Source organism: Lemur catta, chromosome 2, assembly GCF_020740605.2.
Source record: "Lemur catta isolate mLemCat1 chromosome 2, mLemCat1.pri, whole genome shotgun sequence".
Classification (NCBI taxonomy): domain Eukaryota; kingdom Metazoa; phylum Chordata; class Mammalia; order Primates; family Lemuridae; genus Lemur; species Lemur catta.
In genome coordinates this window covers 124,626,030-124,651,584 of record NC_059129.1, presented here as the reverse complement: position 1 = coordinate 124,651,584, position 25,555 = coordinate 124,626,030, and the positions used below count along the sequence as shown (strand labels likewise).

General features: G+C 44.4%; 1 protein-coding gene across 1 annotated transcript in view; it reads right to left on the bottom strand.

The window, feature by feature from the left end:
- ARFGEF3 (ARFGEF family member 3) overlaps positions 1–25,555 on the bottom strand; it is a 134,356-nt gene that overhangs the window by 31,324 nt on the left and 77,477 nt on the right. The window contains exons 9-20 of the mRNA XM_045544450.1: positions 23,189–23,293; positions 21,996–22,329; positions 16,467–16,579; positions 14,832–15,742; positions 11,710–11,876; positions 10,484–10,649; positions 7,468–7,575; positions 6,916–7,131; positions 6,669–6,779; positions 4,905–5,055; positions 2,840–3,154; positions 396–529 (exon numbers count right to left, since the gene is read on the bottom strand). Coding sequence (XP_045400406.1) covers positions 396–529; positions 2,840–3,154; positions 4,905–5,055; positions 6,669–6,779; positions 6,916–7,131; positions 7,468–7,575; positions 10,484–10,649; positions 11,710–11,876; positions 14,832–15,742; positions 16,467–16,579; positions 21,996–22,329; positions 23,189–23,293 — 2,831 coding nt within the window. The remainder of the gene's footprint in view (positions 1–395; positions 530–2,839; positions 3,155–4,904; positions 5,056–6,668; positions 6,780–6,915; positions 7,132–7,467; positions 7,576–10,483; positions 10,650–11,709; positions 11,877–14,831; positions 15,743–16,466; positions 16,580–21,995; positions 22,330–23,188; positions 23,294–25,555) is intronic.

Below are 25,555 nucleotides of genomic sequence, written 5' to 3'. Positions count from 1 at the left end.
TTCCTTTTGAAATCAGTGGTTGCTTCTACAAGTTGGCTGGACAGAGGGGAGTGGTGTGGTTTGTGATATGGAGAAAGGGTGCTACCCTCATCTGCACCCTAAGAAGTAGCCACACAACTTGTACATCACAAGCACAAAACTTAGCAGAACAGCCTAGCCCAGCTCCAGCAGTAGTACCCGCAGATGTGGCAGTAGCAATTTCCCATCACAAAGTGTTATACCACCCCTCACACACCGTGCCTCAAGACCCGGAGACCAATCTATACTTGAGCTTGGCTCATGAGAGTGTGCGCAAAGGGAATATGGACTCAAACCTTCAGGCATGCTGCTGGTGTTAGAGACCTGGGCTTTCTCCTGCTGACTTCCCGGCATGGTTTCTTCAGGGAAAGAATTACCTGGCATTGCCAGAGAGTAATCGACTGTATCCGTAACAGAATGGAAAAGCTGGGACTGTGAAGCTTTCTTCAGCTGGTAAAGGAAACCTCCCAAAGCCATGAGGTTCAACTTATCTGTAGCATCTTCAAAGAGCCTGGATGCAAACAGAAAGAGATCTGTTATTTGCAAACATTTCAGCAAGGTCTTTATGGCAGAATGATTATGGTAATATTATTGATGTGATTAATGAAAATGTTGCATAAACACTGTAGACAAATGTGTGGTATTATTTTATCTATTATTACTGTATAAAAATATGCTCTAACCATGAGATTTTAATCCAAAGGGCACAAAGCACATTTTTAAAATATAATATCTTTGTATCCTTGTGGTCTAGCTCAGCCATAGTGGGCACCCCTAAAATGATGTTTGGCAAGAAGCTGAAAGAAAGCAAAGCCTTGCTCCCAGAAACTGAGTAATTGGGAACAGAATCCTAAGAATTAGCTTCAATTTCACAAACTATGTTAAAAAACAAAACCTAGTAAATTAATCAAGAGGTTTTTGTTTGCCTATAATTTATGAGAATAACACTTGGCTTGACACGGGGGAGGATACAAAAGCAGTTAATACTGGATCTCGTAAGCCCCCAAGGTTGGGGACTGGCCTTATACACCCAGAGCCCTGGATGTTATGGGAGCTGAAGTATCTATTGGAGGAAAGAATGTTCCCTAATTTGATGGACCTTGCAGGTCATTTTCACTCATCTGGGCACAAATGTTTCCAGCAGAAAAATTTAGGAAGGAGAAGGGAGCACAAAAGCAGGACTTAGTAGAGAATCCGACGATCACTGGAATAAGGAATGTAAAGATCAAACATCAGTTCCATGTGACCACACTGGGAATGCACCAGGCCAGCCTTCTATTGCTCTGGCATCATCCTGCTGCCTGTTCTCCAAGCCTGGGGCGACAGCAGAGGGCAAGCAATAGAGTGCTGTGGGGAGCCACGTACTGCTCCAGGGAGAGGGTCTCCAATAGCAATGGAATCATGAGTCCTTTCTGAAGGAGCAAAATGAGACACACAAGTTTTAAGATGGGAATTGGTAAATTAAACATTCACAACTTATAGAAACGAAGACATTTTTCTTGTATTTTGTAATTTCAATTTTGATACCATTTGGCTTCTGGGTCTCATTAATCCTTTCTTCTCCCTCTTTCCCAGAAAGAAAATAGTGGTGAATGTTCCACCCTACCTGACACCTGCATATCACTTTCCAGACTCGCACACGCTTTCCCAGCCAGCCTGCTGCATAAGCAGGAATACTGAGCACACGTACATCCTGCACTGAGTTAGTAGATGGAGAGTGAGTCTCAGTGCAGCGTGTGTAGACACGACCACGCAGTGGGGACGTGTCAGAGCCGGGACAAGAACCCAGGTCTGTCTGAGCCCAGCCCAGCAGGTGCTCGTCCCCTTCCCCAGCCCCTCCCTGTCTGTCCTCCTTGGACAAACTTCACCGGGCCTGTGCCAGGGAGTCTGGGGCAGCATGGCCAGGTGCAGAAGAGGTGACTGAGGTGGTGGAATGTGTGACTGGTGACCAAAAATACTTTCAATATCAAGAAATGTCACCGAACAGTGGAGGCAATTGTTACTTTTCCCTCTTGACTGTCAAAGGGTTGCTGGGTGTCAATAAATTCCATATCACACTACTGGGTGTGGGATTTTGTAAACAGTCATAATGTAAAAATAGTGTATTTTTACCACTTTCCAAGCTCTGCTCTAGGTGCTTCAAGTGCACTAAATGATGTAACCTCACAGCCACCCTGTGAGAGAATTACTTTTAAAAAGCACCCTGGGCCGGGTGCAGTGGCTCACACCTGTAATCCTAGCACTCTGGGAGGCCGAGGCGGGCAGATCGCTCGAGGTCAGGAGTTTGAGACCAGCCTCAGCAAGAGTGAGACCCCGTCTCTACTAAAAATAGAAAGAAATTATCTGGCCAACTAAAAATATATATAGAAAAAATTAGCCGGGCATGGTGGCGCATGCCTGTAGTCCCAGCTACTCGGGAGGGCTGAGGCAGGAGGATCGCTTAAGCCCAGGAGTTTGAGGTTGCTGTGAGCTAGGCTGACGCCACGGCACTCACTCTAGCCGGGGCAACAGAGCGAGACTCTGTCTCAAAACAATAAATAAATAAATAAAAATTAAAAAGCACCCTGTTTTACCAATGGAGGAACCAGGGCGTGGGGCGGTGCAGAGATCTGGCCCCAGGCGCCTGCGTCAGACCCCACGGTGTTTGGCCACAGAAACATTTCATTCTAAGTGTGGGGTCTGCTGGAAGAGAGAACTGGGTTTTAAAAAGGTCAAAGAGATTTGAGACAGAGCAAACGAATCAAGCTGTCCCTGGAGTGATTCTGCGAGCAGACAGATGGGTGTGGGTGTCGCCGACACAAGGACACTGGCGACAGCGCACCTGTCGGCCTGGGTGGACAGGGTGAGCACCGCCGCCGCCGCGCTGCTCCCGCTCACCAGCCCGCCGCCGCGGAAGTCGCAGGCCCGGCCCCGGCCGCCTTCCCGGACCAGGTCTTGGATGGACGGCGGCTGCACGACAGGGGCCGCGCTCAGGGGCCGCCCCTGCTCCGGGCTCTGCTCCTGGGGCTCGCTCTCGGGGTCCCCAAGGAGGCCGGCACCCCCGGACGCCTTCCGGGGCTGGCTGAACGCCAGAGGCGGCTGCGCGGCGCCGTCGCTGAAGTGCGTGTGCTCCAGCGTGCCCACGTACTCGCACACCCTGGGGACAGGCAGGACAGGGGCGTCAGGACCGCAGCTCCCAACCCGCAGCTCTGCAATCCTCCCACACTTTCCTCCTTCCCGCTTACCCCAGCCAGCCCCTCCCTACCGTTTCCTTGCTACACTTAACATTGTTATTACTTTGGGTGGGACCAGACAGCCTGAAAATGGGTAAAGGGTTCCTCAGGATCTCTCACCTGGGACAGGAGAAAGACGGGCAATGAAGACCCGTCCACCCGCTTCCGTCCTGTCCAGCTTGCTGGCTCGTCTGGACTCTGAGCAAGTTTTCCCAAGGGAACTTCCTCCCCTCTCTACAGTGCTCTGATTAAAAGCTGGGAAGCTTTTCCTGACAATGGGGTCCCAGAATAACCATGCAAATGACAGACAGGCCCTCTGGCCACCATGGGGTCCTGCCCAGCCTTGTCCCGCCTGGTCCTGACAGCTCCATACAAGTCATGTAACTCATGTCAGCGTGGGGCGAGGGGCAGGAGGTGACACCTAATCAGGGGAAACACAGAGAAGGGTCACAACGTGGTACAACTGCCAACTTCTAAGTTGTTTATTCCCAACAGAACTTGGGACTAAGATGGTTCATAAGAGGTCCCTCATCTCAGAGTAAATCCAGTTAGTCCACTCAGATGTTCTATAATTGGGGAATTTTTCGATCCCATACATATTGCTTGGGTACCATCTGAGCCTTTTTCTTTTTTCCTTTTTTCTTGTTAGAGCAATGAAGAGTAGCAGGTGACCAGCCTCCATATTAAACCCATCTTGATCCTGGCTGATTCCTCCTGGGCCTTTCACGTGTTCCTCTCAAGATCAGTTTTTCAACCCCTGAATAATCTGCGTGCTTCTCTCTTTGAAACTCAACAAACACTCATGGCTATACTCGCTTGGAAGATGTCAAACGGAGCCCAGACCTGGCCAGTGCACCGGGCCCTTATCCCGGCTCCTGCCCCTTGGCTGCTTTGCCTGACCTGGGCCTGGTGTGAGTGGGGCCTCGGGCCTGTGCTGCAGAGAAGGAACAGCCGGCAGCCCGGCCACACCTGCTCCATGAGCAGTGCTCCTTCCACTGTATGGGGTCTGCCCTGATGCAACGTCTGGGGAGACGTGCTGTTTGCCTTAGTGGTAGGAAGACTTGGACTTTGTAGCTACCACTTTGTTTTCATCTTACAGACACTGTGAACTATTAATATATAACTGATTGAGAGTTTCTTTTCACTTTGATGCTATAATGCTTAGAGCCTAATTTTTGGTCTGTCTTTGGCACAGATGAACTATTCTGTTTTTTTCCTTTGTCTAGCTAAATTATAATAAAAGTAGGCATCTTATACTTCATGTATCCATGGCCATCCCAAATCCTTCCTTGAATAAAGAAAACATTGATAAACATACAGCAATGTTATATTGCTGACATGTGATCAGTTTTTAGATTTGTACAGTAGTCACCCAACTTACATGGTCTTCTACCATCCACTATTTAAGAAATTGGTTTTTCTTCCTTGGTACAACATATCTGTCTCTCACAGATAATGTCACTAGGTAAGTCACAATTCCCTAAATTCAGTTCTCTTACCTGTTCTTTAAAACATATATTCAGTTGGATTCTAATTCCCTTTTTATCTCTTATTTGGAGTTTATTCAAATTCTGTGAAACATCATAATCTATTTAAATCTATTGAGCCTGCCCCCCACCCCCAGGCTTCCCAAGGCAGGGTAGATGCCACCGGGTGCGGGGTCCCGTCATGCACCTGAACACGTGTGGCCAGCAGTCCGGGTTGTGGCTCCCCATCTCCAGGCCTACGCTGAGGATGGCCTCCATGCACAAGATGTGGGCTGTGTGCAGCCACACCCCCTGCACCTTCCCAATCTGCTCCAGTTTCTGCTCCACTTTTAGTTTCACTGTGCCAGAAAGACATTTATTAAAATAACAGTCTGAGCAAGGGAGACAGAAAGGGAGAGAGAAAGAATGAAAATGAAAGAATGTGTTGTCATGCAAGGGCAAAGGGAAACGACAGACTTCACTGGCAGCAAGCTCCTCTGTGGCAGGTCCCCACGGTTCATCATGCAAACTATCCAGCCAGCACATGTTGGTGACCCCCAGTTCTGCAGCTCCAGAAGTTGAGTGGATCCTGAGCTGGTAGGTGCAATTCCTTGTAGCTAGGAACTAAAGCCATCTGTGCCTAGACCCTTCACTTTCCCCTCAAATTGGTAATGTGGAAGACATCTCTGAGATTGGATTAATGTGATGCTTTCATTACAATGATCATCTCTAAAACAACTTATGTATGTACACTCTGAGCACCAAGGATGACTGCTTTATAACTGAAAATTACCATATCATTTCACTCCCTGAGTTTATATTTGTATCTGTGAGCTCCAAATAATACTTTTAAATATTATAGATGACTAATGAGAAAGGACACAGAAGGTGACTTAAGATGTCAATAATGCAAAATACCAAGGCAAGGCCAAAGGACACCATGTTCTCCTTGAATAAAGGTTTCGAGTCATTGTATCTGATAAGGTGATGGTCCAGAAGCACAAAATACAGCAAGCTAACTGCTAAGGAATCTGAACCACATTCCTATTGTAAAGAGCAAGGTGATTTTTAGCAAAACATCATTTGGGTCATGAATGTGATACTAATTTCATTTTTTTATTTGTATGTAATTTGAATATTTTGGTTTTGGTTTCGTGGTTTTTTTAAAGAACTCTAAATGTAAGGATTTTTACGTGGCTCATGGTTGTATAATACTTAAGTAAAATTGTGAAACCCTTTTTTCAGTAAACACCAGGGAGCTGTGAGAACTGCTTTGCTTTCAAATGGGTCTATAAGTATTATTCAAGATTGAGAAACACTGACCTAAATTGTTTTTCTCAGCTAAAAATGTCCAACTATCTCTGTGACTAAGCTGTCTTACATATCGGATAGACAGTGTTAGCACCATTTGGAGCAAGCCCGCATTTCTCCTTTTGTTTGCTGCTGCCTTGTACCTTCCATTGCTATTAGGAAGGTCATTCTCTTCTATCTAGATAATCATCAGCTTCACTGACTCACTGATTTTAACAAGTTAAAAACCAGCCCTTCCCTGAGTTCACGAAGCTTGGATTTTTCTTTGATGGGAGCAAAGTGGGCCTCCTCTCATGAATTTCGTCCATTTGTTTGATTTGTCCCCTCAGAACACTGGCCAATCTGCCTTCCCCCACTATAACCTGTGGGGTCTGCAAGTGTACACTTCCATGGAGCAGCGGCCCACGGCACTCCTGTTAGCAGTCAACTGCGCTTTCCCTGTCGCAAGGGGCCAGCATGTCCCTCACCTCCAGAGGGGGCTACAGTAAGCACTCTGTAAAACATGTAAAACAGACCCACGCCTGTTGCCCAGTGGGGTCCTGTGATCAGTGTTGTACATTGCTATATACCATACACAGAATGGGGACGAGCGTCAGCTTGATGCAGGTGTGTGCCCACCACATCCAAAGCACCAGGTGGATGCTGGCCCATCAGCTGTTACCTTGTGCTATGGCATCACTGGGTTCTTGTGCCTCCCTTTCCTCTTTCTCTTCCTGGACACAGGAGGCGGCCGCCATCTGCGCAAGGGCCGAGGCACAGTTAGCAGCAACCCCTTGAGAGGAGACAAACAGTTACCCCTTGACTGAGTGGATTCTCTAACCATTCACCTAGCAGAACCGCTTCTAAAGAACTCCTTTCCCACCACAGTCATTCCCAGTGAGTTCTGTGAGCACCACTCCTGCCGGTACCTAGAGCGCAACTCAGCCGCGCGGCTTTCCGCAGCCCGTCGAGGCTCATGCAGATGGCATCCCGTTCCTTCTGGTTCTGCTCTTTGATGCCCTCGGCTCCCAGAATGAAGGCGAGACCTTTGGAGCTCCCTGCCATTCTGCCCGTCAGGGGGGTTGATAACGTATCGATCAAGTTCTTCCAGCAGCCAACCAGAATGTAGCGAGCAAATGCCACGCCTGGGAACATGAAGGGGTGTGGGTCACTTTCCAGAGACAAAAACAACCTGGCAATGAATAAAATGGGGCTCTCTGACTGTCAAAATTAGCAATACTGAGTTGCATGCAATTCTGTAACAGGAAAAATAATTTAATGGACTATATGGGATTATGTCTCATTTTGTACTTGTAAATAGTGAATGTTGCATCATTAGTAGATGATGCGAAGGAACTTCATAAATTACTTCTCCTGCCAAGACAAAAATCTTGATTCATTTATGTCACCACATAATAATGTAATTGCTGGTAACGTATGCAATGTACGTATATTCATAAACTCAAGACCCAAGTCACTACCTGCCACTGTGGAGTCATCGATTCTCCTGCTCTGGGTGAAGGGAGACTCCGTAGCCGCCGACGCCATCAGCTGGCCACCGATGGCAGTGCTCTCCAAGCCGTCGATATCTGCCAAGGAAAAAGGGCGGGGTTCCCCCTAAATAACACACTCCAGTCAAAAACAAACGACCACCACAGTATTCACCATTGTATCTACTGTATATGAAGTATGTAGCAACTTTTTATCAGACTATTATAAATTTTGTTTTATTTACTTGGTCCAATTTTCTTTCATTGTCAGAGTATTCTTCTATCATATTACAGTATATTTTTAATTTGAAAAATAAAGATAAATTATTCTCTGTTAGAAACTCCATTGATTTAGAACATCTTGATCTTTGAATATTCTTTTTATTCAAAACCATGGCATTATTCTCAAATTTTATGTTACTTTCACGTGGATTTTTCTTTCAGAGCTTCCTCATATGAATTAAGATGAGAGTAAGTTTCTTTGGTCAGATAATCGTATGCTCTGATTGCAAAGTACAACAATAATAATGTACAATTTTCAAAGTGCTTTCACATGATGCTTTTCATTAATCTCCCAAACAACTCAAAGTAGGTAGGCAGGGTGGTATTATTTTTCCTATTTCACAGAAGAGGAAACAAATATAGTCATGTGCCACAAAATGATGTTTTGGTCAATGACGGATGGCATTTAAGACAGTGGTCCCATAAGATTATGATACAGTATTTTTACTGTATCTTTTCTATGTTTAGATACACAGATACTTACCATTGTGTTACAATTGCCTACAGTATTCAGTACAGTAACCTGCTGCACAGGTGTGTAGCCTGGGAGCAACAGGCCATACTATATAGCCTAGGTGTGTGTACGTACACTCTGTGATGGTCACACAATGACAGAACTGCCTAACAACACATTTCTCAGAACGTGTCCCCATCCTCACTAAAGTGATCCAAGAGTGTACTTAAAACAGGTAAATCGCTCAAGGCCATGAGGCTGGTAAGAGAAGGAATAAGACTTAATATTCATGTCTTCTGACTCCCAGCCAGGCCTCTCTGCAGGAGACTATTCCAGCTCAGTATGGGATCCTAAATTACCTTAAGTTTTTTTAAACTCTCATCTACAGACTTAGCTCAACAAATCCCTCATCAGTTCATATCGTGTTGATAATCAGATTGCTGCTATTGTTTCTCCCTGCACATAATGAAAGAATCAGACAGAAGTTTCCAAACTCTAGGTTAACTTCTGCTGAAATCCACCTATCACTTAACACCTGGAATTTGGCACAAAGAATCATAGAACATAGAATATATTGTCAAATTTTTATGCCTATGGATTTTTTAAAAATCATTAATCTAAAATTAAATAACTTTCTTATGGACATAGAGATTGAGCTTACTGTTCCATTATAAAAGAGATGGCTGATTAACAGTGATGACTGATGAATACAGCAACTGTGAATAGTCTGTTAGTCTGTTATTTGTTCATTTTAAATCTACTGAATGACTCCTTTTATTAAGGTCTAGGTAAGAAATTCATAGATTACTTTTGGCAGAAACTATGGTATTTGCAAATTAAAGCTGGAATGTTTAGGATCCTCATCCAAATTCCAAGGCACTTACTAGCTCTGGGCAGTACCTTCCATCCCTACTGAAAGAAGTTTGTGAAAACAGATGGAAACCAAGCATTGCTCAGAGGTAAACTAAATAAATATCTCACACATATTTGAATAATTATTTTTCAAATGGATGTAAATGCTATCATGATTAACAAATACAAATTGGTCACCTGTCTAGTGATCACAATCCCCAAGGCTTTGGACTCAGCCTTGCTTCCCACAATAATTCCATCCTAGTTCTGGAAGCAAGACTCCAAATGCCAGACAATGACCAGGACTCTGCCCTCCATGCATAGACCTCACTGTATGTCTCGGCTCCCTGCCTGATTCCTAAGTAGTGTCTCACCTCAAATTCCTCATTGTTGGGTTCCACCTGCCGGTAGTCTGCTCTACCACCTTTGGAAGAGCCTCCAGCACCAACCACAGGCAACATAACATACCCACTGGACAACAGATTCTACCTCCCAGCTGGACTGCCCTGCCCAGACCAGTCCTGCGCCTGTCTGGCATGGAGCCACGCTGAGCTGTGTGAGGGCATGGGACGCTATGGGGGGTGGGGGGTGGCTGGTACAGGGCCACACTCTGCATCCCCTGTCAGCTGGCACCAGGAGAGGATAACTGAGATCAGAAACCGGTCTGGGAGCTCAGAGCAAATCCAGGAGAAGCCTGGAGATCTAACTTACTAAGGCTACTGATGAGCAAACTAAACTTCTGAGCACTTCCTGAACTTTGACATCATGGCTGAGCCATGGGAATCCATAAAATGTTGCTTTTGCCAAAAAAAAATTTATTCTCAACAATACTACATATTGCTTTCTATGCTGTCATGTGAAATTTCTAAAAGTTAAATAGGATTTTAAAAATTCTCTGGACACTGAAGACTAAGATGCCAGGCAGGCAAGTATCTGGCATCATGTTTAGTTCTGGCATAGCCAGGAAGGGGAGGGAGGACTCCAATATGGACAGGAAATGGGAATGAAGCCAAGCTTAAAAACCAGTCACTTTACATTACCGGTAACATCCCAGGAGCACAGAGTGATATGCGCATCTATTAGCATGTGAGAGCTTCTAGGAATATGTCCAGGCTTTGTCCCCAGAAAGTACTACTTATCCACAGAAGAGGCCTATAGTTTTACACCAACAAAGGTGCTAAGTTAGTCCTTATCTAATGGGCCACAGTGAATCCTACAGACTCTCACATGGAGAAAGGACAGAAAACTCCTATGAAGTGAATTCATGATACTTTCCTGGAACTGTCACCACCTGCCAGGGAAGCTCTGGGGATGCTGTTTCAAAGTCTGCTTGAAACACCATTGTTTCTCTAAAAGAGGCTTTGAAGCGTGAGCCATCCCACCCTGCCGGGTGCCCGGACCCCGCGAGGAACCACTGACCAGTGAGCATGGTGATGAGGGGAAGGCTGTTATCTTCAGGGCTGCCCCAGTAGCCAGCCTCTCCGAGCATGTTCCTGTCCAGCACCTGATGGTACAGTTCCTCAATCCAGGCCTGGGAAAAGACCATGAGCACCCCGCTGGTCTGCACCTGCTTCATGAACTCTTTCTGCAGAGACAGAGCACATGTGAAGGTGACCAAACACCAAATCCCCTGCAAACAAACAGGCTCCCAAGCCCTCTGCCGCCTCTTCATGTCACACAGCCCTGAAGCGAGTCAAGGCTTGTTTACTGGGGGAGGGGGCGGCAAGCGAGGAAAAGCTGAGATGCAGAGGTCCCTAACGTCCTGAAGTTCCTTTCACTTATGACACCTTGACAGATACCCTGTAGAAGGAGAGAGGCTGCATTTTGTATTTTTACTCTTTGCTGTGTGGGAGGGCTAGCAACTGCACACATATCTATAACACAGCCGCTCTTCTCGCTGGCCCAACAGCACAGGATGGAACGTGCTCCCTTAAGGAACAGGTGCACTTCAAGAGACACCTCACTTATATAACTTCTATATACACTCACCCTTGCGAATTTACAACTTACTAAGCAAACGATTATTCCCTTCATGCAGAGCCATGGATTTCAGCTCAGGAACTGACAATAGGTACACCACAGAGTGGCTTGTTCAGTCAAGGGAGCCAACTGCAGGACAATCAACGTTATTTTCATTGCACATCTCATGGGAGGAATTTACTATCAACCCTCAGTAAGCTTAGTTCTGGGTCACCAGTAGGTCTGAGAATATTTTTGAATACAATGAAGAGTTTTTGTAACAGGAAGCTTTCATTTTCAGCAAATTCCCTGCACATCTTCTGATCTCATTGAACATGTTGATGATACGTTTTTGAACATGTTTTATGCACATGAATGTTTAATAATGTCACCGGATGACACCGCTGCCATCCACAGGCAGCCTTTCCTGGGCCTCACATCCATATGCTCCTCACTGTCTGGAGCGCGGGGGGCAGCTCTACAGCTCACAGTGCCATGGCAACAGGACATCTGTGCCCTTACATTGTTGTCTCCGTCCACCCTCCAAAGCCCCACAGACGTCACCAGTCCAGAGCAGTGTGGGACAGAACGCACCTCACCATACCTCTCAGGGCACCAATGCTCGGACGTACAGCCAGGAGGCCACAGCCTGCCCTTGGGGCGTCTGGGTCAGACCACACACTCACCATCAAGCTTGGGGACGGGGTCGGCCGCTTCCTGTAGTAGTCGCCGTGGGAGAGCTTCAGGTTGAGGAGCAGGGCGCAGTGTGCGGCCGTGTACAGGCTGTCCGCGTTCATCAGCATCTGGAAGCTGAGGCTGCTGTTCCCGTCAAAGCCAGGAGAGTGCATCATGCCTATGGGAGAGAGCAAGAGACCTTCAGGGCTGCAAACACTGCGCCCGGCAAGACTGGCTTCTGGAGAGCCGTGAGCCAAACAATCCCAGAGATAGAAACTGCATCTTGCAGGACATTTCTGGATGGCAACAACAGCCATCCAAGAATATCGCTGTTTAAATTTTAAACAGAAGACCCTAACTATAATTTTACCATTTCTTGATGACTCAAGGCTGTCATTACTACCCCCAGTGGCAGTGCTACACTCTCACACACAATTATTTTGGGGACCACCACCGTTTGCTGGGCTCTCTGCCTTGGCACAAAGGACACCAAGCTGGCCGAAGCAGCTAAGGCTGCTGGGCGCCTCTCCTCCTTCCAGCTGGGAAGAGGCGGAGAATCGGAGGATCCACCAACCTCTCCGGGAGAGCAGGCTGCCTTCCTCCCCACTCAGAGGACTGACCTGTGACTCCTTCAGCCATACAAACTATTTCACATCTTAAGAGACCAAGCAACTTCATCAGTCTATAATCGATAAACATTTACCTAGAATAAGCCATACATATCTCAGGACCTTAGCATATAGCATAATGCAGTTTCTTTCTATATGTTGGTTGAAGAAGGATTGTGTGTGTCCAACAGCAAGAGAGAGCGAAAGACAGACAGGCGTAAACATACACAAAACATATCCCCCTGGAATGTTCAATAAGAGAATGTCAAACTTAATGATGTGGTACAAAAGATATTAGGGAAAAATACAATTTTTAAAGAAGGGTATACATTTTCCCAGTCTTACAGTGAAACATAGAAATTTTGTGTATGTATGTGTGCTCCTTCACACAAATAAAAAATCCAAAGTTTATATCTAATTCCCAAAGTAAAAATATTAAGGAAAAAATCATGTTGGGTAGTCTTAAAAATTGGTATTTGCATATCTTAAAAAGAATTGGGAAATTAGAAATTAGGGAATCAGAATTAGGAAAGTTGAGAAATTATGTTTCTTTCCATCCTTTTGACAGGTCAGAGAGTTATTTGAAAAGTCCAGGATGAGAAGTTTGGTGTCTCCTCTGGTGTTTGCTACAACTTTGGATCATTTTCATATTTAAGAATGTTCCTCCTTATATATACTTAGATCTTTCTCTCGTCCTCTTGACAAAAGATAAGTTGGTCAGCTTCTTGAAGATACCTAGAAAGCAACCTCTTAACAACACGTCAGTCAGCTTCTACCACGTTCCAGTAACCAGGCTAGACTTTTTTCCTGTATGTGTGTGATGTTTTCTTTGTTGGAAAACAAGAAGTGAATGAGACAAAGTCTCAGCCCTCATAGAACTGAGAGAATAGGGAGGCAAGGTGGAGGCATTAACAAATAACTACAATAAATGTAGTAACCATGACAAACACATGTTCAACATTCAGGGATAGAAGAACAAGTGGTGATCCTGGCTTTTAGCAGTTCTCTGTCAGTCCTCAGGGTCAGCCCTTTATATCTGAGCACGAGCCTAGGGAGATCCATTCACCTCAGTGTTCTGTGGTCAAGAGACCCTTGTATTTGAGGGAAAGGAACAGTTGACCCGCCTGGTACCAGGCAGTCATTTATTCCTGCCATGAACTCTATGGACCCATTAATTGCTTTTCTTCTGTATTATCTTTCAAGAAAATTACCTTCAAATAAATTATTTACTACATGGAATGCTACTTCCATGTATTATCTTCTCCTTCCACTGAAACTCTAGGTGATGATCTTTTGCCCTTCATTAACAGTAGCATAACTCTCTGATGTGCTTTGGCCAATATTCGCCCCAGCAGCCTTGTTTAAATGTGGTCTGGGTCACAATGCTGATATTCGACAGATAGGAAGGGTCTGAGATTGGAGAATAGGATGTTACCGTCTACACTGGAATATCACACATTGTCTGGATATTTGGTGGAATTTAGAATATACTGGGAGGACTTGGCTTGCATCTGATCCAAGACCTTATTCAAAATAGTTTAATATACTAAAAGTGAATTTCTCTAAGATTCTTAGACACCAAGGTATAGAAGCACATCAAGAGTTCAGGGTTTTAAGAACTACAGATTGTCATTTTTTTTTTCAATCAGTAGCGGTTTCTAAAATGCAATTATGAAACCATCTACATTAAAGTAATGTAAGACCATAAGGCAAGAACCATGATAAAAGTCTGATTTCTGCAAAAGTACAGACATAGCTAAAACTTAACCAGCCATTGTTCCTTAACTTGCCTATTGCTGTAACTACTTCTTGAAGAAGTATCATGTTATCTCTGACAGGGGCAAGATTTTTGATTTCTCCATTTGCTTCTATAGATAACATCGCTATTGTAAAACCTAAGACTGATCTCTGAGATACCTTCCACACTCTGCATTCGGGAGGGACCAACTGATGTCAACCTGGCCAGTGGTCCTGCGTGAGCTGATCTGATACGACGAACTGTCTCAGCCAAGAAGACAATTTCTGCTTCCCAGCCCTATGAGTTCATCCCCAGCCAATCACCAGACCCAATTCCCTAGCCCTTTGTTCACCAAACCACCTTTAAAAATCTTAGCCCCAAAATTCTCAAGGAGATGGATTTGAGAAGTTTCTCCCACTCCTCGCCTGGCACTTTGCGATACTAAATTCTTTCTCTGCTGCAACTCCTGCTGTCTCGGTATATCCACCTTTATCTGGGCAGTGGGCAATGGACCGGTTGGGCAGTAACAGTTACTTCGCATTCTTTACGTTGCAGCCTATACGTTTATCAACTTCATAGTCTATTCTAGCCATTGCCTGACGTAGAATTCAAATAAACCACCACCAATAAGGTCTTAGATTTCTTTGCTCTCTTTAAATGGGGGAAATGCAAAGATTCATTAATATGCTCTGAGCACGTCAAACTACAAGCATGATGGTAATTGCCCATTAAGGCAAAATGCTCTGAATATTCTTGTTGACTATACAGCAAAAAACTGTTTACAAACCTGAGCAGAAAGTAGAGGCAAAGTTCTGGAGGGCAGAGTCTACCTCTTCCACGCTGGAGAGAGCCAGGAGCCGAGGAATGAGGCCTTCCAGGGACTGCACGAACAGCCGGGCGCTGTGCTGATCCGCCTCCTGGTTCTTCAGCAGTTTTAGAGACAGGGCAGCAGTTCGCAGGGACCGGTGGCCCAGGCAGTCCCGAGGGGTCTGCTCTTCATCAGCCAGGGAACAGTTGTCCGACCCAATGTCTGACACGTCAGACCTTCCTGAGTCCTTTTCTGCTGCCATCGAGTACTGATCACAGGAATCAAATTCCGTCCTAGAAAGATCTTGGTCGTCTACGCTGAAGTTGCTCTCACTATACCTAGATCCATAGGACTTCGTCCTGCAGTCCACGGACAGGAAGTTGGTTATGTCAGGGTAGGCGACCGTGTGGCTTCTCTGCACGACATCTGGCTGGTCCACTGCTTCCGGCTCCAACACTTTGCTGAGCGTCTCCTTGCCCTCCTGGATGGCTGGCGACTTGAGGCTGTTCTTGTGATGATCCGAGTGGTCCTCGGGGGTAGTCTGGCCCAACTCTCCCTCCAAAGTGGTCTGGCCTGTGTCCGTGGTGACACTAATGCTGATGTCGGGGCTTCTCTCGTTCCCTGTCTCCCACGGTGTGTGTTCTGAGGACAGCACTCGCCGCTGCCAGCGGAAGTCGGCCTCGTTGATCTCCATGGAGTCTCGGCTCCACTCGGCCCCATCCTTCAGCTCCTCCAGGCGCAGAAGCAGCAGCTGCACCTGCCCGTCGCTCAGGCCTTTGCCCTGGCTGAGCTCGTCTAGGGCACCAAGCAGGGTGCAGACACAGGACACGGCCGCATAGCAAGCTTCGATGCCACCCTTGATGCATGCTTCGGTCATGCCGTCCATGATGCTACGCAGTGTTCAAAAGAGAAAACCACACGAATGCATAAAACACAGAAAAATGCTCTGAAACGAACATGAATTGTTAGCCTAGCAAATGCGGGATTCAAGATAGACAAACTGATTTGCATAAAATTAAATGGTCTGGGCAATAAACAAACATGCTCAGGCCAGCAGAGGAAAACGTCCAGGTAAAGTGGTCCACCTTGAATCACATCTCCTCCTGGACAGCTGGATTATCTGGGGACAAAAAAAAAACTCGCAGTGGGAATTTATAATCTTTCCAAGGACAGGCACTGAACAATCTCACTTTTGTAATATGCTCAGTTTTTCAAATAGTTATAATGGCTACACAATAATGTGGACCTTCCTCTCAAATAAACACATTCCTGAACAGATACATGTGAATACAATTATTAGAAATCACATAATGTTCAGTTTTCTAGGGGGATGACATGTGAAAGTCTCCTATAGCAACAGTATTGTAAACCAAAAAGTTATTCTCTAAAATAATCCCAATGAATAATTTTTGTACATTTCACTTTATATTTGGAAAGTTATATGATTATAATAAATTGAGATAGGTCTTCTCACATGGCTTGTAGATAAATTATTAGTCACATTTCATAACATGTAGATTTATAAAAATTTCAGGAATTTACAAGCAAAGTTGAAAGTATTCAGAGAAACATCTTCACCAAGCAATAAAGACCTAAAAGGGCAATCTATCTTACAGTTTAAGAAGATCCAGATGAGATTTTCTTTTTGAAATTGATCTTTTTCTGGACTCTGGTTCAGTGGAGCTGGGTCCCGCCAAGTCGCAGAGACGCTGGGGGCTCCCAAGGATCTTTAAGAAAAAAGGGGAAAAAATAACAGAAAAGTGAGTATCACAAAAAAGGACGTTTTAAATTGTAAGATAAAATAAACATGTACTTTCTCTACTGAATGACTATATTAGGCGAAATACAACCATTTGGAACTTCAAATCTTAATAAAACTGATTTAGTTATTCTTCTTAACATTATAGTACACACTGGGCTCCAGCTCCCCAGCTCAGGGCTGGCTTGGACAAAGAAAATTCTCTGAGGGATTGTTGCAAAATATTTTATGGTACAGAACTAGAAATATTTGGATCTCTGTTCTTTAGTGAGATTGGCCTATAATGTAACTTTCCTAACTCTGTTCTATTTTCTAGCAAGTTGGCTAGCTTCATAAACTGTGTAGAGAAGTATTTCCTCTCTCTGAAAAAGTTCATGGAAGGTTGGAATTACCTGGTCCTTGAAAGCTTGGTATAAGTTGTTTCTAGAGCAGCCTGGGGCTGCTACGGGAAGACTTTACTACAGATTCAACTTCTTTAAAGATTACAGAACTACTCAGGTCCTCAATTTTTTCTTGAGCCAATTTTATAAAAGTTATATTATTTCTTAGAGACTTATCCATTTTACCCAAGCTTCGAAAGTTATTGGCCTACAGTTGCCTTAATATCCTCTTTTATTTCTTTAATGTTTGTAACATCTATAATTGGGTACATTTTTTTCATTCTTTTTTTTTTTTTTTTTTTTTTTGAGACAGAGTCTCTGTCACCCAGACTAGAGTGCAGTGGTGTCAGCCTAGCTCACAGCAACCTCAAACTCCTGGGCTCAAGAGATCTTCCTGCCTCAGCCTCCCGAGTAGCTGGGACTACAGGCATGTGCCAACACACCTGGCTAACTTTTTCTATTTTTAGTAAAGACGGGGTCTCACTCTTGCTCTGGCTGGTCTCAAACTTGTGACCTCAAGGGATCCTCCCGCCTCAGCCTCCCAGAATGCTAGGATTACAGGCATGACCCACTGCACCTGGCCCATTTTTTTCATTCTTAATTCTGTTTCCTTGTACCTGTTCTGAAATTTTTAAAATTGCTCTTGAGAGAAGTTTTTCAATTTTCTTAGTTGTTTCAAAGTCCTAACACTTTCTTCTTTTTGATGCTTTATAGTATATTTGCTTTTTATCACATTACTTTCTGCTTTTATCCTAATTTTTCCTCCTTTCTACTTTCTTTGAATTTATTCTGCTCTTTTTTTCTAACTACTGAAGTTGGAGAATTTGGTCATTAATTTTAGGTTTTTCAACTTTTTAATATAAGGAGTTAAAGCTATAAATATTCTCCTGTACACGGCTTTAGCTACCTGCTCACAAGTTTTCATGTACAGAATTTTCATAATTGTTCAGTTCTAACCAATGTTTATTTCCATATGGCAGAGAAATTTATAGAAAATTTCAATTCAAGGCTGAATTAATTCAAGGAAAGAATGGCTAATGACGTGTATGCAGAGCAGACATCCCGTCATTATATCATTCATTTTCAAAGTGATCTATACTCTAAGCAAAGCAGGAAAAGGTATATTACATGGAAAAAGTTATATTTTCAGCAACTCATCTCTTTCCCTCTTTTTATATTTCTTTCTTACTGCAGAAATTGGAATCTTCTGCTGTATTGGAGGAACAGAAATGAAGCTTCCACTTTTCTCTCCATATTTTATTTCTTTGGCATCAAAAGGGGTCACTGGTGATGCCAGGGCCAAGTCAGGTAGGCATTCTCTTCTCTCTCCCCTGCCCCCTCTCCGCAGGCCTGCAGTCAAGCAGCTAGTCCTACTGCCTCTAGCTGCTCCGTCTCTTGCTAGAAGAGTAAAGTACAGTTCCCCAAGATGGAGTGGGAAACCTCGCTCTCTCCTGGGATCCCACCACATTCTCTAATCCAACTTCACCAGTAATAAATTAAATAATATATTTTAATTTCCACATTAATCTTGTGTTTATTTCTCCACTGCTTCAGAATCTGGCTTCTGATTAGGCTTCTGAAGAACCCTGAACGAGCACTAAAAGGCAAGACATTTTCAATCTCAGCTTCTTCAGGTGGGAACGAGGGACGTGGGGTCAGTGGTTGGGGTGTCACAGGTCTGATAAAGACTAGGGGACTCCCTCTAAAGATGAGCCACAGGAGAGAGAAACGGAAGCAAGGCGTACTTTTGCAATACTGTTCATTTTGGGGGAAAGTGGAAACAGAAAAGAGCATGTTCTTTGAAAAACAAAGTGTCCTGTATGTTGATTAATAGGCACATAGTACATATGGCAGAGTGACAAACTGAAATGAGAACAGGGAAATTACACACCAGGCGTTTAAACTCTAAAAGGCTAAGCAAACATCCTGTGTACCCAGTGGTTTTCTTTGTGTGCACAGTCCTGTACATTTTGGTATCTAGGTTACCAACGTTTCCAAATTATTGGTTTTGGCATGTAAGGTGGAGACACTGCTTTTTAGAGCACCCCAGCCCAAATCAGTCTGCCGGGCTCCATGGGACAGCATTGCCTGGACATGTTACTCAGGTGCTAGCGCCCAGCTCTAGCCTTGCCTCTGTAAAATGACCTTGGGAAGCTAGAAAATCTATGAAAAAGGGGAAAACATAACTAATTTTCTTTGTAGTAAAGACATTATTTGAAATATATTTAAACACCTACATACCCCATAAGCAAAGTATTTACTTAGCATTCAGGATCAAGTGGGTCCACAGTGGGCAGCTCCAATGCCTGCCAATTCTGGGGGGAAAACAATGGTTTCTGGGGCTTACAAAATAGCCTCTTTGCAGACATTTTGTCTCCAAGTCCACCTGTCATCCAGTCAAAACTTATTAAACACTTATTCTTCTTCCAACACAGTAGTGTTAAATACCAGGGGAAATATACAAAAGCAGTATATACAAAAATATATTTGAGAAGAAGCTTATTTCACCTTACATTGTGAAACTATCAGCATGATGGGACATATAATCAATTGCTAAATGGTGGGATGGAATTTTAAAAAGAGCAAGGTGAGTAGTTTGAGGAAGCAGAACCGTGAAGGAAGCGGATCTTGATAGCAAAGAGGCAGCTGTACTTCAAACACCTGAGTTCATGTCCTAGCCTTACTCCTCACAAGCTGAGGGCTTTGGGCAAGTGACTTCTCTCCCCAGAGCCTCAGCTTCCCTGTCTGGAAAATGGGCATATTATCTTCCCAAGGGAGTTTGTGAAAAAACTAATGTGAAGTGTTAAAGTATTAATACCTAGCCTAGGCTGTAATCAACCATTCAACCCTGCTAAGGGGAAGTGGCCCACAGGAATAGCGGCGGGGGACCCGGAATGAGGCAGGAAGGTAGGAATTGAACAAAGCGGGCCGGATGGAGGGAAGGTGCACCCTGGGAAATGATGGGAAATGGGAATGATGGAAGACGGCTCTGGAAACTGGGCAGAGTCATTCAGACTTGATGGGAGAGGCAATAACAAGCCACTGGAGAGCCCTGGGCAATGGCAAAGCTGTGCACAGTGGAGATTTATGAACACAGGTCCAGTAAGACAAAAGGAATTTAACAGACAGGCAGGAGCAGGATTGGACCAGTTATATTCAGCCTCCATAGGTTTTGTTTTTCTCTTGTTTAGGGTAGCAGTAAGTACACCAAATATTTAGCACTTTACACTTGCAAAGTATTTATACAAACTTTATTACACTTTGAACTTGTAACCTCTGGAATACTATAATGATATACAGATGAGAAAACAGTTAAGTTCAGAGTTAAATGATTTACCTACTATCACCTAGCTGGTTAGCAGCAGAGAGAGGATTTGAATCCTGACTCTTAAACTCAGGCTTGTGAAATGGGTAGCACCAGGAAAGGGGCTTCTGGGATTGTCTGTATTGCAATGTGAGGGTCAGTCATAAATGTGGTATAGGAAAAGACCATGGGCTTAGGGTCACGGGCACCAGGGTTTGCACATTTTCTCTCTCTTTGAGACTTTGGACAAATCATTTGGCCTCTTAGTTTCATCATGGGAGGGAAATTCCTTTTCCCTGGCATTGCATTTCTATGAAGAAGATTATCAAGAGCAGTAACATTCTGGCCCACTCTTCTCCCCTCCTCTCATTTCCTCCAGGTGCAGGGGGGGCCCTTGTCTAACTGGTAAATTTAGGATAGGGAGCTGAGCATGCATGGCCAGCCCCTTCCTCTCCCCTCTTTCTGGGGATCTTCCTATCAGGGGAAGCCCACTCCTGTCCCTGCAGGCTGCAAGTTTAACAGGGGTGGGGACAGGGCCTTACGTGAGGTGCTGTTATACAGAGTAGTATAGTCTCACCCGCCTCCAAAGCTGTGCTGCGTTCACCAACCTAGGGGAGATCAGTTCTCAAAGTGGCCTTTTGATCTCCCTTGCTTGAACACTCTGGTGGGGAAAAGTAGTAATATTCCTCACCAGTAAAAATAAAGTTGATGTACAACTTCACAAAGTTGTTATGAATATTAGAGATAGTATATGTGAAATGCCTGGCATACAGTAGGCAACAAAAAGAATGGCAATTATTATTATATGTACACAGATTTTCTTAACCAGCCATTAAATTTGGTTCACTCCTTCATTTCTAGAAATGTTGCATCAGAACTTTCTATTATTTATTACACTCAAATCTCATTAAAACAATACTAAGAAGCAATTCAAATTTAACTCTGCAGAAATTGGTTGTTGTCAAATACTACTTGAAGTCAATAAATCATCAGCAAGGGAATTTTGTTACTCTGGTTTGGGGGAGATTAGGTACCAAAAGGAAATGCAATTTGACCTTTATGAACAAGTTCACACATACGAAAATGCTGATAACTTCTTTTTTGGTTCTTTGAGAGAAAGCAGAAGAATCTTTAAAGTACCTTCAAAATAACCTTAATTCCTCCTTGAACTCATAAAGTAGCACACTGGGAAGGCTATTACAAGCTGCACAACCTTTATGTTCTCCTTGGGGTCATGACATCTGGGAGAAATGAGGCAAAAGAAGGAATGGGGCGAAGGGATTCCTTTTAGCAGTCAGACACTGTCTTGGCCGATGTGCAGCCCAAGTACAAAATCATTTTGAAAGCCAGTTTTGGCAAAGGTGAATAGACATATATATCTGCATAAACAGCACCTAAGATAGCAGAATGACATCTCAGCCTGGGGCCCGTCATGTGCACAGCTAATGGAGTTTTAACAAGCATGTGGCTCCATTATCAAACAGTTTTGCGTCGGTGAGCATTATCAACCCTTCCTTAACCCGGCTCCCAATGCACGTACATACGCTGACTCCAGAGATACCAGCTGTTACTGGAGACCACATGGTAGCAAGGAAGTTCCAGTGAGTGATCAGCCAGCATTTTCTGAGAGCTTCCTGTGTGCAGGGCACTGTGTCCAGACCCCCCTGGGCCAGCCCGGTGGCCATCGGTGCCCTCCTCACCTCTTTCATTATTTTGATGGCTTCTACCCGGTGCTGGGGCGGGGGGTAAAGCAGCACTCGGTGGTAGAGGGACTGGAGCACGGGCTTCATGGAGTCCACCGACCCCACCAGGCGGACCAGCTCGGCCGCGAGGTAGTAGATGGTCCGGGCCACGGGCCCGCTCAGGGCCGGCGCGGTGCAGGAGCAGCCTGATCCCCGGCCGTGGTCGGAGACTCCGGGGGACGCAGAGTCCGACTCCGTGCTCGTGCTGGGACTGCTGCTGTGAGCAGACGTGATGGTTTTGTCGTGAATCGGGTTCCCCAGGATCACGATGAGAGCAGGGCAGAGGTTTTTCCTGGGAAGAGACAGAGGGAGGAATAAGTTTCGCCACAAGTCAAACATGAATACTACCGTGTGGGTAAACAGCAGGTGCCACATAAAGGACTAGTAAGAACTGGGTTTTTTATTGCTCCTTCTTTTGGCTACGTCCTGCCTGGTGTTCCAAGTCTCTGCATCACTTCTGGGTATATCAACAGAATACTTTTGCTCATCAGTAGGGCTAGGATGAACTAGGTCAAATAGCAAGAGAAGCATTAAGAAATCATCTTATGTGGAGAAATAGACTCAACATGCTATGTGCTCAGTTATCAAGCTTCATCTTACTATAAATAACAAAATTATTTCTCATTTGAGAAGTTAATTTCAAATTCCATTCTGACACCTGTCATTCAACTTCCTCCCTGTTGATGAGCCCAGGGATCCATAGCAACTAGTTGGCTGCCTGCGGGGCCTGTCACCTCTGGGACTCTCCGACTGTGAAAAGTGACAAGTATTCACATTGAGGAGGAGAATGTACCAGGGTAGGGCTAAGAGTAAACTTCACTATCTCTTGCCCCCTGCATAAGGCTCTGGTGCCTGTGGCTATTTTCTGAACAAACTGAGAATGCAGAAACTCTGGTTCTTGTCTTTCATGATCCTATGATGTAAACAAAATGTAAGAGGGCCTTGGAAGCATATTCTGTCCTAACAATCACCAGTTTCTCTCTGGATTTTGGTCTGATGCGTGTAAACAAAGCAATTCCCCTGCCTTCCCTCTAAAGCATTTATGCACAAATGAAACTACTGGTGGGTCATGGATACTGAGGAAAGGAACCCAGAGACATGGCCAGCAGGGTCCTCGGGCTGGCATGGGGGGCACCAGGAGGGGTGCTCACCAGATCAGGTCTGTGAATCCCCTGTGCAGGTACATGCAGGAGGAGGAGCTGCTGAGCACGGACAGGATGCACTCCAGGTACAGAAGCTGCAGCTGCTGGCTGTCACTGAGGAACAGCGGAACCCACACACAAACGCAGACAAGATACAGGGTAAAATTAAAGAGGTGATGCGGAAAAACACTCGGAAAAATGTTAGGCATTACTGAAGCACTCGTTTTTACAAAGGATGGTTAGTGTCATGGGTTGAACTGTGTCTCCTCCCCTCCCAACCCCCAAAATTCATAAGTGGAAATCCTAACCCCGAGCACCTCCGAATGTGACCTGATTTGGAGACTGGCCTTTAGAGAGATAACCAAGTTAAAGTGAGTTCACTAGGGTGGATGCTAATCCAACAGGCCTGGTGTCCTTAGAAATACGGAAATTTGGAGACAGAGACACACAGAGAGGGAAGACGGTGTCAAGAGACACAGGGAGGAGACAGCCATCTAGAAGCCAAGGAAAGAGGCCTGGAATAGATCTTTCCCTCACAGCTCTCAGAAGGAACCAACCCCGACACTTTGGTCTTGGACTTGTAGCCTCCAGAACTCTAATACCATTAATTTCAGTCATTTAAGACAAAAGAGTTTAAGTTGTTAAACTTTAAGGCACCCAGTTTGTAGTACTCTGCTACAGCAGTCTTAGCAAGCTAATAGAGTTGGGGTGTTTTTATTTTTATCAATAAACTTTACTTTTTAGGGCAGTTGTAGATTTACAGAAATCGGAGCATGAAACAGAGAGTGACCATATTTTACCCTCACACATGGTTTATCTTATTTATTCACTCTGTCACCCGGGCTGGAGTGCAGCGCCCGGATCACTGCTCACTGTAAACTTGAATTCCTGGGCTCAAGCAATCCACTTGCTTTGACCTCCCAAGTAGTTGGGACTACAGGTGTGCACCACCACGCCAGACTAATTGGATTTTCTGGGTGTTTTTCTTTAGTAGGGATGAGGTCTCTTTCTATGTTGCCCAGGTTGGTCTCGAACTCCTAGTCTTAAGAGATCGTCCCACCTCGGCCTCCCAAAGTGCTGGACTACAGATGTGAGCCACCATACCCAACCAATTTATCCCAGTATTAACATCTCATATTAGTATAGTACATTTGCTACAATTAATGAACAAATATTATTAATTAAAGTCCATAGTCCATTCCAGAAATGTTAATTTTTAATGTGTTTAATTATCTAAACTTTTCAAGAGACCATTTACCACATTATCTTTTAATTAGTGAACACTTTACTAACTTGCATTTGACTTTTCTTCTTTGTTTATTGAGGGAACATGGTTTTTCAATGGATATATTATTTTTCCCTAAATTATTATTACAAGGTTCCTCAATAGAGCCAGAAAAGAAAACAGACAACTCTATGGGAAGCACATTCTCATATCCAGATTAAGTTTTCTGCCCAGCCCACTAGAAAGAATTAAAATCCAGGTAGATGACAAGAGTGACAGGGCTGAGGAAGAATTTAATTTTCAAGGACATATCTATACTACAAATATATAATAAATCCTTTTGAGAGAATGCACAGAGGAATTCAGAAGAAGGAGAAACTTGCTTATAAAAATGATTTTTGGTTGTGTCTCTTTTCTCCTAATTTAGAATAAATAAATGCCCAAAGGAAGCCTAGTGTCGTTAACAGTTCAAATCACTCCAGGAGAAGGGAGTGGAAGGGGAAGCCAACTGGAAACTTAAGGAAATAAGAAGGAAGCAAAGAAAAGTTAACACCAGGCCATCCCAAAGGCCAGAGGTTACATCCGTACAACGGCCAAGCTGAGAAAGCTGTGCAATCTTAAGACAGAGGACAGTAAGATGGGCGGAGGGAGTCCCTCATTTAAGTGCTATGTTAAACGCCCTGACGTTGATATTAACCTCTAAAACCCGTTGTTGAGCTATAGCTCAAGGAGAAAGGCCTGCCCATGACCTGTGAATTAACAAATGTTTTTATGTTTTTAAAAGTTTCTAAAATGAAACACAAACAAAGACGAATAGGAGACAGAGATAGTATGTGGCCCTTGACAGAAAAAGGTTGCTGACCTATATTCTAAGAGTTCCCTTGTCCAAAAAGAACTGTACGACGATTAAAATAACGTCGTTATTTTGCGAAGAGAATGCCACTTATATTCAGATATACTCCACCACCCCCTCTGAGGGCCGGAAAGAGAGGAGTAAAGGCTGAATCTCCACAAAAATTGTAACTATTTGCCAAGAGGAAGGTGATGGTTGGAGGAAGAGTAAGAAAGGCAAAAAAAATCATTAGCCATTCTTGGGCCAGGGGAGGAATCTACATTTCTAGGCTCCTACTCCTACAAGATCCGCTACACTT